The sequence below is a fragment of the Magallana gigas genome, chromosome 5, assembly GCF_963853765.1.
Source record: "Magallana gigas chromosome 5, xbMagGiga1.1, whole genome shotgun sequence".
Classification (NCBI taxonomy): domain Eukaryota; kingdom Metazoa; phylum Mollusca; class Bivalvia; order Ostreida; family Ostreidae; genus Magallana; species Magallana gigas.
The window spans coordinates 46,135,053-46,149,365 of NC_088857.1; the positions used below are offsets into that span (position 1 = coordinate 46,135,053).

A 14,313-nucleotide genomic window follows, 5' to 3' on the forward strand; every position below is an offset into this window, starting at 1 on the left:
CCCTGTGGGTAAAACTAAAAAAAATATATTCAGAGTTGGGGGTAGATAGACCGTGGATATCGGCCTGGGTATCTCAGTAGTAGAGCTCCTGACTAGAGTTGCAGCCGGGGTCCCGGGTTCGATTCCCTGTCCGGCCATATGTTTTCATTGTATTTATCTACTTATTCCTCCTTTCCTACTATATATTAAGAGTACATGTAAGTTTGGAGTTTTATTTCTGAAAGAGTTCCTCAGTTTGTTCGAAATCGTATCTGTGGAAAACAGTAAGAATTTAAACATGATGGAAAATTTGATTTTGGAGAAAAATATAACTGCTATTTTGGGACATTCATAATCAATTTTTAAAATTTCATGCTCTTTCAATCTTAATATTTTTTCTACCATAATTCATTTTTTAGCCAATTAGAGAAAAGACATAGTGGAAAATAATTTTATTTACGTCTACATATTTTTAATGAATAAAACTAAAACTGAAAAATTAAAGCTCAATCATACCGAATATACATAAGTCATGTACCAATAAAGAGCGGGTAAAATTGAAATTATAAAAGCTATATAACTCTTATTATGCTGAATACACAGTAACTAAACTTTTTAGAAAATGCATATAAGAATTTCGATCTTTGCTCTAAGTCCTTTTTAAAACGTTCGTTTACTTTGTTAAACTCTAATATACACTTTACTATATTTTCCTGTATCTTCTAATGACTAGAACTATATATTTTTGCATCCTTCTCGATCCATCTTTATAGCAAATATACCAGTATCTTTATAATAAATTATCAATTAATTAAACTTGAACTAATTTGAATCCCTCTTTTGTCCGATTACGTTTGAAATATATACCTCTAACACCTGTTAGTATAAAATAAAGACTACTTCAGGCCTGCCCCCCCCCTCCCACTTTTTCTCGCAGCCACAAATTTTTTTAAATTTACATATAAAAAATGGAATTATCATGGAGTTGGCCCCCCACTTTTTTGGGAGCATGTAAAAAATTGAAATGAAAATAAGGAAATGACGAGCGAAATTGAAGTTATATTGAACATATTGAAATAACTATATTGATCAGAGTTTATTATATCATGTCAGTATTAACTTTTTATCATTGATTTCAGACAAACGAACATCACACATAGTTAGTAGTATGTGCATTTATTTAATTTGGTAGAAGAGCTTACAAATGATTAAACTTTTAAAATGCATTAAAATATCTGAATTTTTGGCACATTGAGATCCGCCGAAAACCACAATACAAATGTTTGATCAGGTATAGATTTCCACTGATCTGCTGTTCACAGCTTAACAGATTGTTTTATCTCGCAGGAAATGGATTTAAATTGAATGGTTTTAAGCATTTAAATATATCGGTATTAATTTCAACCTGAAAGTCGAACTCTTCTAAATAGAAGGCTTAAAACTTTAAAAACCCACTCGGAACTTTAAAGATTTATCATGGATCTGAACGGAAAACGCACCTTGTCTCGGATTATCGCAGTTGCTTCGGGTTCATTTGCATAAGAATACGTCTTAGCAACGAGAGACGCGACACAGACAATTGCTAGACATCGATGTAATTATCCATTATTTCAACAAGTTCTGGGAGGATATCTAAACAACCGAGGTCATGACGTCGCTGGAGTTGTTTCCTCCCGTTGACCACAACCCCAAGGTGCCCACGGAATGGGGGTCGGGCAAACTGAAAGAAAACATCAATGCTTGGAATCGGGGCCAAGGGGAACCGACATGGCACTACACGTAAGTGTTGTATTTATATTTGTATGTTAATTTCACATTGTTATAGATCATATAAAAATTCAATATAAAGAATTTTTGCATTTGTTGAGATTGATTTATTATTAAAGACAATGCACGATTTCGTATGGCCGCAGGTGCGTTGATATGGGTATTAAATTCTTGATTTGTGTGTATTGCTGAACTGATAAACATATACCTAAGGTTTATATATATATGGACCTTAATTATCCATATATATATGGTAAATCTAAATCTGCCATCAACAGCACTCATAAGATTAGGATTTTATTTTATCTACTATGCATGACACCAGATTTGAGATATCTGTGAATTTCAAGATAAATATTACAATGATTATCATATTTTTCACAATACACTACATTTGGCTGGATTGTACAGATACGTGTTCTCCTAGAGACTTCCTTATTAAGGATAATCACAGATTCTTTCTGGTTTTAAGTACTTTATGAGATTAACGCGTTCATTCATTGAGTCATCACTTACACGGACGCCCCCTCCCATTTTATTATCAACCAGCAACAAAATATGGTTTTTGATTGTTGTTTTTTTTGTTTTTGCAATCAATCTTCGATTCTTAGAAACATGGCATCTTGTATTTGACCTTGTATTAGAGGGTGTTTATTATATGCCCACGTGGGAATACACCCAGACAAATCGTTATGTAGTACAGTCCTGTACAGAGTCCCGGATCGACACAGAACAATGATGATTACCTTTGTTATAAATAATGGATGATAATTGGTACAAAGCTTCACTGAACTAGACACGGAAAAGTACCACACGATTTTAATATTTAATATGTGCTGTATGTATCAATTTCATAAATGTATTAACATATGGGGATGAAGGTGCTAGTGTAACTGGGAAATTTAGAAAGGCATGGTTTTTGCGATGTAAGGTAACAATTCTGTTCATATGTGACACCCATTGCCCAAACTAACAGACAAACTGTGTGAGCAATGTCTGTTTACAGAATTCTCAAATCAATCGATCTATCAGAGAGAATAATCGTCCATTGATGATGACATAGACCTGATTGCCGTGGCCGTTTCCTATATATGTAACTAGGATGTTCTGCGATTACAGCAGAAAATCAATTATACTACAATCGCTGAGAATCTAAGTGCACTGAATGTTCCTCAACGAAAAGCGGAGAAGTGGAAATTTGCCTTAGAGGGGTTCAACAGTTAAATGGTCAATTTATGAAGCGTGCATAAAGTAAATATGTTATTAAATGATTGCGTTTTCTTTTTACTCCATTCCCTCCTCCCTCCTAAGTGTAGGAACAAATATTTTTTCTTCTTTTGGCACATTAATTGTGCGAGACGGACGTTTAAATGCACACAATTGACACCAAACAATGTTACTTTATTGATCGTTCAGAGTCATCGATTACAGAAGACGAAAGTTAACACTTTTAGAAAAACAGATTTAAGATAACGTCTCGTGCACCACAAAATACTTATTACCTATTTTATAGATGTATATACACCGAGTTTCTAAATTCAGGTTTGCGACCGATATATGGGTTATTCGAGTAAGAAAACTTAAGCATAAATGTTCGTTAAACAAAAGAATGAGGAGAGAGAGAGAGAGAGAGAGAGAGAGAGAGAGAGAGAGAGAGAGAGAGAGAGAGAGAGAGAGAGAGAGAGCAACTCAGTACTTAAGCATCAATTATAAATGAGGTCAATGAATTTGCAAGTTTTACTCATCAATGCTTGATACCACCGAACAAACACCGCTTCATTTCTGCATGGATTATTCATGCTTTATATCTATCAATGAATTACTTACAGCGGGAAGCCAGTGAACCAGGACTACTCCCTGACCCAGCTCAAACTCAGCAACATTCGCAGCAACGACGAATTGTAAGTAGTCCAACCCCTTACCCACCCGACTAAACTCATTTCAGTTCTAACTGAGCAACAACAATGCTTAGATGCACCAAAGTTTATAACAGCTTCACGTCTTGGCCAAGTTCTCCAGTTTCGTCGACAAAAAGGGTTTATTCATCTTTTTGAACTCAAACAATCACACAGCCAAATACGTTGTACAAATATTCAGATGTGATACTGTAAGCCTAATAATTATTTTTTAATATTCAATGCATTTTAGACAGGTACAGTTTATATAGGCACTTATAAACGAGATGAAAAATTCCTCTTTCGATAGCGGAGAATATAAAATTAAACTTGACAAGTTATAACTGCATTGCTTTTTATGATATATATTCATCTGATATATTTTATGTCGCAGAATACCAAGACCACAAGTAATGGAAATGGGGTACGTTGATATTTTAGTCATTGAAATTCGAAGACGTAAATTGCACAATTTCTTGTCGTTGACAAAATCTGAAAGAATGGATTATATGCAGCAAATGTAATCGATATTTTTGAAAATTTTTAGAGATCTGATGATAAACAAAGATTTTCCGGCCGAACACCCTTACAGCTCACACATCCCGCGCTACGCTGTCTTCCCGACATTCCAATCACCGGAAGACGCAAAACGGGGAGTGCAGGCGCGCCGAGAACAGCCGATAAATGCGGAAATGCCAGCTACAGCTTATGATGTCCAAATTGTACACAAAACCAAAGGTAACAAGATTTTGAATCACTTTGTGCCTGTTGTTTCATTTTGTGCTTGGTAAAAATTAAGTGAAGTGATTTACAAATATTTAATATCTATATAGGATATGGAGATCGTAGGGAGATACAATATGTTCCAAAAGAGTCTGAGAAGCTAGCACTGGAGTGGTCCGGCGAAGAGGGATTCCATCAGGTGCGATGCGCAGTTTACGTGTCTTTAATTTATTCTACTTGTATAAAACATTTTATTGCTTTCATCATTATCGTCTGCGTATAGACATGTAAAATATTGGTAATGTTTTTGCAGTTGGTGAAAGCCAAGGGAGGAAGACAACAGTATTACCCAACTCCTCTCAAAGTTGTCTGTCCAAACCTACAAGATCGCGCGGATAAACTGTCTGACAAGTCGGCCAATGCACTGCGCAACATTGAGCGCAACCAATGGCAGACGACGTACGATTTGAACAACACCGGCCTGGGTCCGCTGAATCCAATGAAGTTGGATAATTTGGATGACAAGAGACGCGCCATGGATATATACGGCGTGGAGGATAATAAACTGGTACCCTTTTTATTGTACATGTTCTCTGACTGATTGTATAAAGAGTAAACATTAGAAATGAATCTATTTGATGTGACCGGTATATATACAATTTTCTTAAAATCTACTTTATGTCATTTTAGTATCCAAGATCAACAAACACCTTTGATCCGCCCCGCCCGTTTGAGGGAAGGATTGCCCGCTCTATCATTCCTCGTCCACCACCCCAGAAACCAAACCCCACCGAGGACGAAAACACAGATTATGTCCCGTAAGAATCTGCAATTTCTTATAGTGAAACCTTTGTAAATTGTCACTTAATCCGAAACTATTTATATGAATGATATGTATGTTGTAGAGATGATATCTTATATAATCGAACAATCTCAACGGGATATGAAACAGTATATAAACTAACCGAGTTCAAATGTTTTGGTGGTAATTACATGCATTCGAACATTCACAAATTATCAAATCAGGTGCGCCTTGGATTAAGGATATGTTAACATGTGTTTTTAAAACTTGCCAGCCAACTTAATTTTCTGATTTTCATATACTACAGACGTAAGACCCTACGTGAGCGAGAGGAACACAGACTGTGGAACGGAACGGAGTATGTCAATCTCCCGGATACCAACGAGGAGCAAAACAGGCACATGCAGCGACTGCGGTGGAAGGAGTTGGATGACGTCGCACATCCCAGACCTAACCTGGAAGGTGTCAGTCAACAGAAAGAGCGCCAGCCCGCGGACAACATTCCCTGTCCCCCAGTGGTCGGCGTGCCCCAGGACACAGCGGAAAACTACCTACAATCAACCAAGCAAAGACAGGTAAACTTTATACTTCCGACAAAAAAAGCCCTGTAGTATTCTTAGTATTTGCCAAGGAAAGTGGAAAGTTGGAATTAAATTCCTCAAGTGATGACTTCTTGAGCAGTTTTCTTTTTAGGTTGGGCACGTGTTACTCTGACGGAGCATAAGAAAGCATGTGTTGTTAGCTGAATTTTATTTTATCGAATTCTGTAGACGATACATGCATTTCCCTTACACATATTACATCAATAAACAACGTAAGAAAGTTTATTTGTATGTAATTAATACGTGCGTATAATTTTTTTTTCAGGATGAGACATTTCAACAAGTAGAGGCTCAGAATAGATATGCAGTACTAGAGTTAGAGAAGCCACACCATGAAATTTCGGCATTGAACCATAAAATGCAAAAGGTCCACGAAGGCGAAAAGCCGCGTACTTTTTACGGACACGAAGGGAAATACAACGAAGAACGTGCAGGCCTGTATAAAACAAGCTACATTCCGGAAGTCCTCGCTCACTCAATGAACGACCTCGAAACGAGTGGACCGGAAATCATGAATACAATGCACAGCCATGTTGATGCAGCGTACTTGCCAACGCAATTAAGTCGGGACATGAAAGATGCGTTTCGAGGCGTGCGCACACTAAGTCTTAGTCAGCCCAATCTTGCAGGGGATAGACGAGAGAGTAGAGAAGTTATCTTACCACACAATGAACTCAAGAACGTTCAAAAACGAATCCTACAGCCAACGGTAGAAAATGCAAGAGTCAAAGTTCAAGAAGGGGAAACTGTTCTAACTGAGAGTAACATGGGTGATAGTTTCAATACTCATAAATTCCTTCAAGATTACAAAATCACACCAGCTGCCAGAAACGAACCTCTAAATCTGATGTCTGTGGAAAATAGTAAATTAAAGAACGTACGGTCGGCTGCTGAGTTGAGAAATAGAAACGGATTGTCCAAGTCTGTATCGTTTTCGGATAGTGTGACCATCGCCAGCAGTCGAGAAGACGGAAAGTTCCGCACCTTTAGTGCCGCGATGGCAGAAGGAAAGGAAAACAAAGCAGGCGATAAGGCAAACACGACCCAATACTTGAGCACACAAGCAGAGTACCGGAAGGACAACGAAGGGTCCGCCAGACGACCCCAGCCTACCTTCCTGATGCCTGAGCCTGCTCCTGTTATCAAGGAAAGCACCCAGATGACAAATGACGTAGAACTTTCTCCCCGCCGACCCAGAAGGAGGCCTTTCTCAACCACAGATACAGAATACAGAGACGAATTTGGTAGCTTGTCATCAAACTTCGCACCGTCAAACCTACGTCATTCATATACTTTCCAAACCGCTTACGAAAGCCAGTTCCCGAAATACCATCACATAAGTTATAAAAGCGACGACAGATTTAAGTGGGAACCTGGACACGGGGTGCCAAGACCCCAATCAACGTTGCTAGCTATCCAGGATCATTTCTCTAAGTCGGACATTAGGAGAAACTTCCACGGCCAGTTTAGGGAGCAGAACCCGGATCTTAGGATGAATATTATCAGTGGTAAAAAGCACGTGTTTGACGGCATGAATGCACAGGTTCTACACGGGTGATCGCTCAGGGGCAAATAGACCCTGAAAAGACTGAATTGTATTTATATTAAGTGTAGTCATTTTGACCCGTTATAGATCACAACATCGTTGTACAGTAAACCTTTTTCTTTTACTTCAAGCATGTGAATGATATGACTGTGATGTTTGGTTGGCCGATGGTCTCTTCTGTTTCTCTTTCGAAAAAAGGAAGCGACACAAGGAAGATCATTTCGATCTACACTGGTTCTTGAGCCGATGTCAGTATTAAACTTATCGAAGGTTCTATGACGAATGTTGGAAGATTAAAAATCAGTATTACTTTGTTTTGCAATATGCATTCTATTTGTTAACTTTTTGAAGAAGTATTTCTATATATTTAGATAATGTTACATGACTGACTTGCTCAAAGGTTTCTTGTTCCAGAAAGTTTATAACGTTGCAGTTTTAAAGATTTTGATATATATGTTGTACAATATTATTATAAAGAGGTTTATGTGTCTTTGAAGAATGATCAGTATTTCTAAACGATTTGCTCACTTTTACTGTTAAAACTTTCCTTTTTGCACTTCCCAACCTATGGGAACTGTGTTGCATATTTACTGTTAATTTTTCCTTTTGTGTTTTGGAGTAACGCCCGCAGGCGATGATTCTATTTATTAGGCTATCCTGTGAAAGCTTTGTGTGCCAAATTCGTTTCCGCTTTTCGTCAAATGTTTTCTTCTCGTTGTATCTGTGTTACACAAATTTCAATAAAATGTGGAAAAGATTGACATTTCATATGAGTGTTATTTAGAATTAAGGAATAAATCTTTGAGTATTATGCAATTGTACGATTAAAAATTAAAATACTAAGTATGCAAACCCCGCTGGCGCCCCAACAATACGTCATTTGAATTTATTGGACTGTATACAGTACAAAATTGATTAGTAGTGTTATCACAGACAAAGACACTGAAACATGTAATTATATATCGCTAGGTTTCATTCGAATATATATATGGTTGATAGCGGAGATTAAACGTGGGTTCAAATGATACATACATGTCAATGGCGTCGGAAGCTAATTGAAAGGGGGAGGGCTAGACCTAACATCAGAAATCTTGACCAAAAAAATTACAATAAAAATAAAACCCAATTCACCCTCCCTACCCCCCCCCCTCGTTTCCGACGCCTATGCATGTACATTTATTTTTCTCAAAATTGAGAGTCAGTGGAATGAGAATTTTTTTTTATTTTAGGCAAACAAAAGGAATTATAAAATATCTTTAAATGTAAATCAAAATGATTTCTTGCAGAGAAATATCACCTCTTTTATTATTAATAGGCGATGGTGTAACAATTCTATTTAACAGGTGTAACAGGTCTATTCCTGTTCATATTGTTTCTGGAGGTCCCTATTGGTTTGTATTTACACTGTGTAACACGTCCCTAACATAATTTTCATCTTTCCTGGTCTTATGACCCATTGGTTCTTGGAAAGATTATTTTATAAATCATCACATTTTATAGTAATATGACCGGTAGAAATTCACAAGTCGGTATGTCGAATAACAGTTTATTAATGATCCAAACTTGTCGTTTATACACGATCTATGCAGTCGGCATGGACAATACAAGGTCCAGTCTCCAACTGACGATCATTGTAGATAACGACTAGTTCATAGGTAAAACATACATACAGGTGTAAATAAATAGAGTTACACTTGACACATACAATAATTAATTTAAAGGATTACTCAAGATATATAATTAGTTCAATAACAGGTGACATCTTAATGTCCGGCGGTGAAGGTCTAATTAGAAATAATTAGCACTAAATTAAAGAAACAATATGTCACTCTAAATAAGTGTTTCTCACATGGTGACAGTTACATGTAGTTTTTTTCTTAATTACTTCCAGTTGGAATGGGATGTGACTTATCAAATGAACATTGTAGACTCTTTATTTAAGTATGTTCTCTGTAATTTTCATGGTCGCTTTTCATTCATTCTTCATTTGTATTTTCACTTCCCTCTTATTTGGAGGAAATAAAGTATGAATGAATATCTATTTTCAAGGAGGGCGCAATGGTATAGTTAAGGTCAGCTTTTTTTTCAGGAAAAGTGGTAATACATGTATATACATTAATTTTATTTAATTCAAAATTGTGAAACAAATGACAAATACAACTGTTAGACATAATTTCATTTTGATGTAGCAGTGTGAACAAATATCCAAAACAACCGGGTTATTATCATATACAAAACTTTTACAATACTCTTAAAAAGCAAATATATCATTTTCTTGCACCATAATTGTTAGCGCTGAGAAACTTTACTAGCGAGATAATCTGATACCCCGATGAAGCATTAAGATAATACCAAACACAACAGCGAGGACAGAGAAACCCACACACACGCCCAGTCCCCCGGCCACGCAGTGCAGACCGTAGCAAAACAACTCGTTTTCCGGCTTCTGTTCATCATACAGAGCCCCGAAAGAATACTGTCCGGCCATTCCCAGCAGTGCTGCAAACAACAGAGCGATACCCCAGTTCCTTCCGAGGTTTGAGATGTGGAACATTTCACTCATGACTGTGGGTGTAAGGGACCAGATTATTCCAGTTCCCAGCCCACAAAAGAAAGTTGCAAAACATAACGCGGTGTAGCTGTCGCCTAGCAACATAGCGAGAACCGTGAGACCCACGTACAGGAAACAAGAAAACATCAGGATAACCATTCGCTGGATTTTCTCCTGGAAGAAATCGGAAGCAAAGCCAATGGTCACACTGATGAGAGCGTTCGTGATGGGGACAATGAGCACGAGATCTTGGTCTTTGTGGTCCAGATGGACTGCTTTGGAAATGACAGTCAGGTTGTTAAGGTACACGAGTCCAATAGATGAGGCACAACTGAACATGCCAATCAACAGGTAAAAATCAACATCAATCAGAATTTCTTTGAGAGTTTTTGGCTCGACTTTTTGAGATTTCTGTGGGGCACAACACTTATTTTCGCTTTGTGAATTCACACCTGACAAGTCATTCAGTTGAACCTCAGGTTTAGATTTAGGATCACTGTTCTGCTCAGTATTAGCTTTATTATTAATATCTTCCTCTATTTTGGAAGGATCCACTGTGTACACTTCTTCATCTCTCTTTTTGTATACGCGCAGAAACAAAGCGCAGACGATGTCAACGAAGGCGAAGAGAATTGCAAAAAATGCCATAAATGTTGCAAAACTGTCGGCATGATCTTCAGCTTTCTGGATCAATTGATAAAACACCACGGAGAAGACTGACGGACTCCCGGCAAAGAAGCAGTTCAGTCCGCCCACGATTTTACCCCTGTGTTTCTCCGAGAAGTTGATGACGTTTGTGTTGAGGGCAACCATATAGGTAAAGACGGAACCAAGACCTACAGCGGAAAAAGTGGCTGAGTCATATAGAACCATGAGGGTTTGCTCGAATATTTGAGAGATGATAACTGTTAACTTGGATAGTTCTGCTTATTGTTTAATCTCGTAGCAGGATTTCGTTTATTTAACAATTAATTCTTAGGCTAGGCGTTTGCGACAATCGTCTTGCAAAATAATAGTATCCCCGCAAAATCCAACATTATAATAACGTTTTAAAAGTGGCTGATACTACAAAGTCACTCAGCTTACCAAAACTACTATAGCATTATGAACGTAATAATTAGTCCTGGGCTGCGTTTTACAGAGAACTTACGACTTACGACCAGATTAATGAATTCAAATTAATCACCAACTAATCAATGATTTATTCTTATGGCTGGAAAATACAATTATAGGAATTGAAATATTTGTAAACAAATGGTTTTATGTCAGATTTGGTCTTTAAAGATCATTTTACGAGGCTGTAAATATTAACGACTTTGTCGTAAGTTCTTTTGTAAAATGTCAAATATTTACTCTAAGAAAAGATTCCTTCAGGTTATCATATAGAATATCTAATGATTACAGTTCATACCACAGAACATGAAGTACACTGATACTAATCCTCCCGCCGTTTTATAGAAATCGATGAATCGGGTGGTGCTCCATAACAGCATGTAGGACCCCACAGAGACGAAGAGTCCGACCAGTGACGTCACAGTGGGTCCAAACCTGTCGTAAATCATTCCCGGTAAAAACCCCACGCCAAGTCCCAGGTTCAAAAGCGATGGTTGGATTTCCACTATATAATCGATGTTGTATGAAGATTAAATTAAATACAAAATACAAATTTGAAATACTTGTTTGTAATGTACAAATCTTAAATTTTGTTGTGCATTCTATATAGTAGGGGTTTTGGCACAAATCAAGAAATAGCTACATGTAAAGAAATGCAAATGATAATAGTATACATGAATAAAAATAAATGCATTCGGAAATGCTTCAAACTAATTCTACTCTAACCTACAATATCCTACAAGCTCATATGCTAGTAATACGTTTACAATCAATATCATTGTACAACACAGTCCTTACTTTCTTTCTGGGTGTAGTTGAATGTCTGTTTGATGTCATCTTGATACACGTTGTAGACAAACAGGGAGCCCGTGACAAACTTGGCAACGCACCCCACCACAAAGCCCACCCATATCATGACCCTCAGTCGGGTACCCGTCAGGTTTTTAAAACACATCTGTGGAATATAACAAAGAAAGAACATTGTATCTACGAGACCCACTGCAAATCAAGAGATCTACAATTACATATTTCTGACTTTGAAATTATTTCCGCTAATATTATAGGGCTTGTTATTATTACGATAAATAAGTTTATACACGCCGTATATCATTTTGTTTAACAGAAAACAGGAAACAACATGAGCTCACACTTTAGGAACCATTCAGAACGAGCGATTCTTGATCAGTATGACTTAAAAGGACTTTTGATGGCCGTTACTACTTTTAGACTAAATTAATTAATATCCTTGAAAAGAAGGGCTTTCTAAAAAATAATCTTTTTAAAAATAAAGGAAATTATTCCAATTCTAAAGCTAGAATTTTAGGAATTTCTCTACACTCAACAATATTTTATGGCTTAAAAATTTAGATTTGGTCTGCAGTTTGTTGACCATTCAGCTTCCGGTAAATTCTAACTCCATTCAGAACACTATCAGATAAGTGTCCTTGAGAAAAGAATTGTCTGCACTTTTCAGGATTTGGTAGAGTCGAACCTTAGTTGTTAAGACAATCAATAATAGAGTGAGAGATATCATCGTGGTGCAGCTTGATGTGTAGACCAATCGACACATAGAGGGAGGGGGGGGGGGGGGTAAGGGCTGTAGGTGTGATAGGCGTAGGTTAATATAATTTTTTCCCCATACAGGTGTCTAGGTTAAATATATAAAGGTAATCAGATTGAAAAAAGGAGGGGGGGGGGGGGTATGTTAGTACATTCATGCAACATGCGTACATGTGTTAGTTATTTAACCAAACTGATTTACAACCCAGAAATGCAGTACTTTTCAAAATATCACTAAATTTTAGTTAATCACACTGTTGTTAAATTGGGAACCCGTTTCCTCACTGACTGAGTATGGATATAAGAACTCACAACTGCAAAGAAGATGAAGGAATACGATGGCTCAAATGCTCATTGGTATTTTTAATAGAAAAAAACCCACACAATTTTTAATCTAATCTTGTGCAGTAAAATTCATTTGTTTTAAAAATGCAATCATGCAAAAGCCATTTATTATAATAGTGATTTTAATTATAATAAACATGAAAAAAAAATCCTTCACGTTTTAGTGATATCGAAGCTGCAACCCTAAATTCCATAAGTTATCTATGGTCTAGTGCCTTAACCTGTGAACCATTTCAGGCATTATAAACAGATGCATTTAAAATGCTAAAATTAACAACTTTGGCCATGCACGAGTTTATGAACTATCTAGTATTTTCCAAAAACGTTCAATTGTCAGATACATAGAACCATTATAACAGGAGCTTGGACTTTGGGTAGTTGTGTCAAACAGCAATGTGACGTATGCCTGTCTATTTCATTGCTGCCCTCTCGGTGAAAGCTCATTGAAATCAACACGATTTTTCTGGCTTTTGAGCTAAGACTACGCAATCGGTGTATATTTCACTTGAATCCAGCGTCATTTTTAACGCTTTGACGAAAGAAATGATAGCTACGTCCTACGGAAAGTCCAAGGCCTTGTTAAAATGGTTCTAATGGTATTTGGAATGTTTAGTGCGTCATCACACAGGCGCCTGACGTTGTATATTTTTTTCATTATAGAATATATGTACCCTCTACCTAATATATCATTAAGTAGGAGGTTTAGTTTTTAATTATGAGAACAAAATTATATAAAGTCAGGTGCCTACATGTCATCACTCCAAGTTTTCGTTTATTGAAATTGCTTCATTTTCATCAGAACTTATTAGAGTATGATAAAAATACATGGAACACAGCCCCTCTATAAAATAGAAAGCATTTAAGTTATCATTGGATATGTTGTTTTTGTCAAATTCTAATCCATCCCTATAAAGGCATTTTTCGCGCCTTTCTCATCCATCTCTTTATCCGTTATGTTTTCATGTGATTTTACATACTGATAGCATCTGTAAGGTGGTTACACATTGTGCTGATAACAGAATATCAACTACTAATACATCTGTACATTTTAATGGTTCTTAAACTCTCATATATATAAATCATACAACCTGAAATGGTAATTAATACAAACTTTACCTTTTTTTGCTAATCAGTGATATTCTCCCTCCGAATTTCCGTTATAGTTTTTGCGTCAAGCATTTTCTACACGAAGCACTTCACCCCAACTAAATCATTTCACCGATAACCTTGTTTATTTACAGATTGGGGGAAATGGGACAGGTTGATTGAGTTTATTTGAAATGTTTGTTGGGTAGAGATTTCAAAGGTAGCAACATGTTGTGACACTTTGAATAATTTTTAAAACTCGCAATGGTTTGGAGAAATATGGCACTGCTTGTCGGAATCTGTAATTATGAAAGAAATGGCATGATACTAGAATACAACTTTGT

General features: G+C 36.9%; 2 protein-coding genes across 3 annotated transcripts; one reads left to right on the forward strand and one right to left on the reverse strand.

Annotated features, from left to right (window-relative positions):
- The first annotated feature begins 1,510 nt into the window (after positions 1 to 1,510).
- Positions 1,511 to 7,495, forward strand: LOC105322838 (uncharacterized). Its single transcript, XM_011421739.4, has 9 exons — positions 1,511 to 1,758; positions 3,576 to 3,647; positions 4,036 to 4,065; positions 4,189 to 4,379; positions 4,475 to 4,563; positions 4,678 to 4,932; positions 5,055 to 5,182; positions 5,474 to 5,741; positions 6,034 to 7,495. The coding sequence occupies exons 1-9, from the start codon at positions 1,628 to 1,630 to the stop codon at positions 7,324 to 7,326; spliced, it is 2,457 nt and encodes an 818-aa protein (XP_011420041.3). The 5' UTR covers positions 1,511 to 1,627; the 3' UTR covers positions 7,327 to 7,495.
- A 2,102-nt stretch (positions 7,496 to 9,597) lies between these two features.
- On the reverse strand, positions 9,598 to 14,095 carry LOC105317168 (uncharacterized). Of its 2 annotated transcripts, XM_066085877.1 has the most exons (4): positions 14,000 to 14,095; positions 11,777 to 11,933; positions 11,277 to 11,483; positions 9,598 to 10,701 (listed from the first exon to the last, which is right to left on the reverse strand). In XM_066085877.1, exons 2-4 carry the CDS (start codon positions 11,931 to 11,933, stop codon positions 9,623 to 9,625), a joined length of 1,443 nt encoding a protein of 480 aa, XP_065941949.1. In that variant the 5' UTR covers positions 14,000 to 14,095; the 3' UTR covers positions 9,598 to 9,622. The 2 variants fall into 2 exon arrangements, with proteins under 2 accessions (XP_065941949.1, XP_019918306.3); XM_020062747.3 differs by lacking the exon at positions 14,000 to 14,095 and having other exon boundaries at positions 11,777 to 11,981.
- Positions 14,096 to 14,313: the final 218 nt, after the last annotated feature.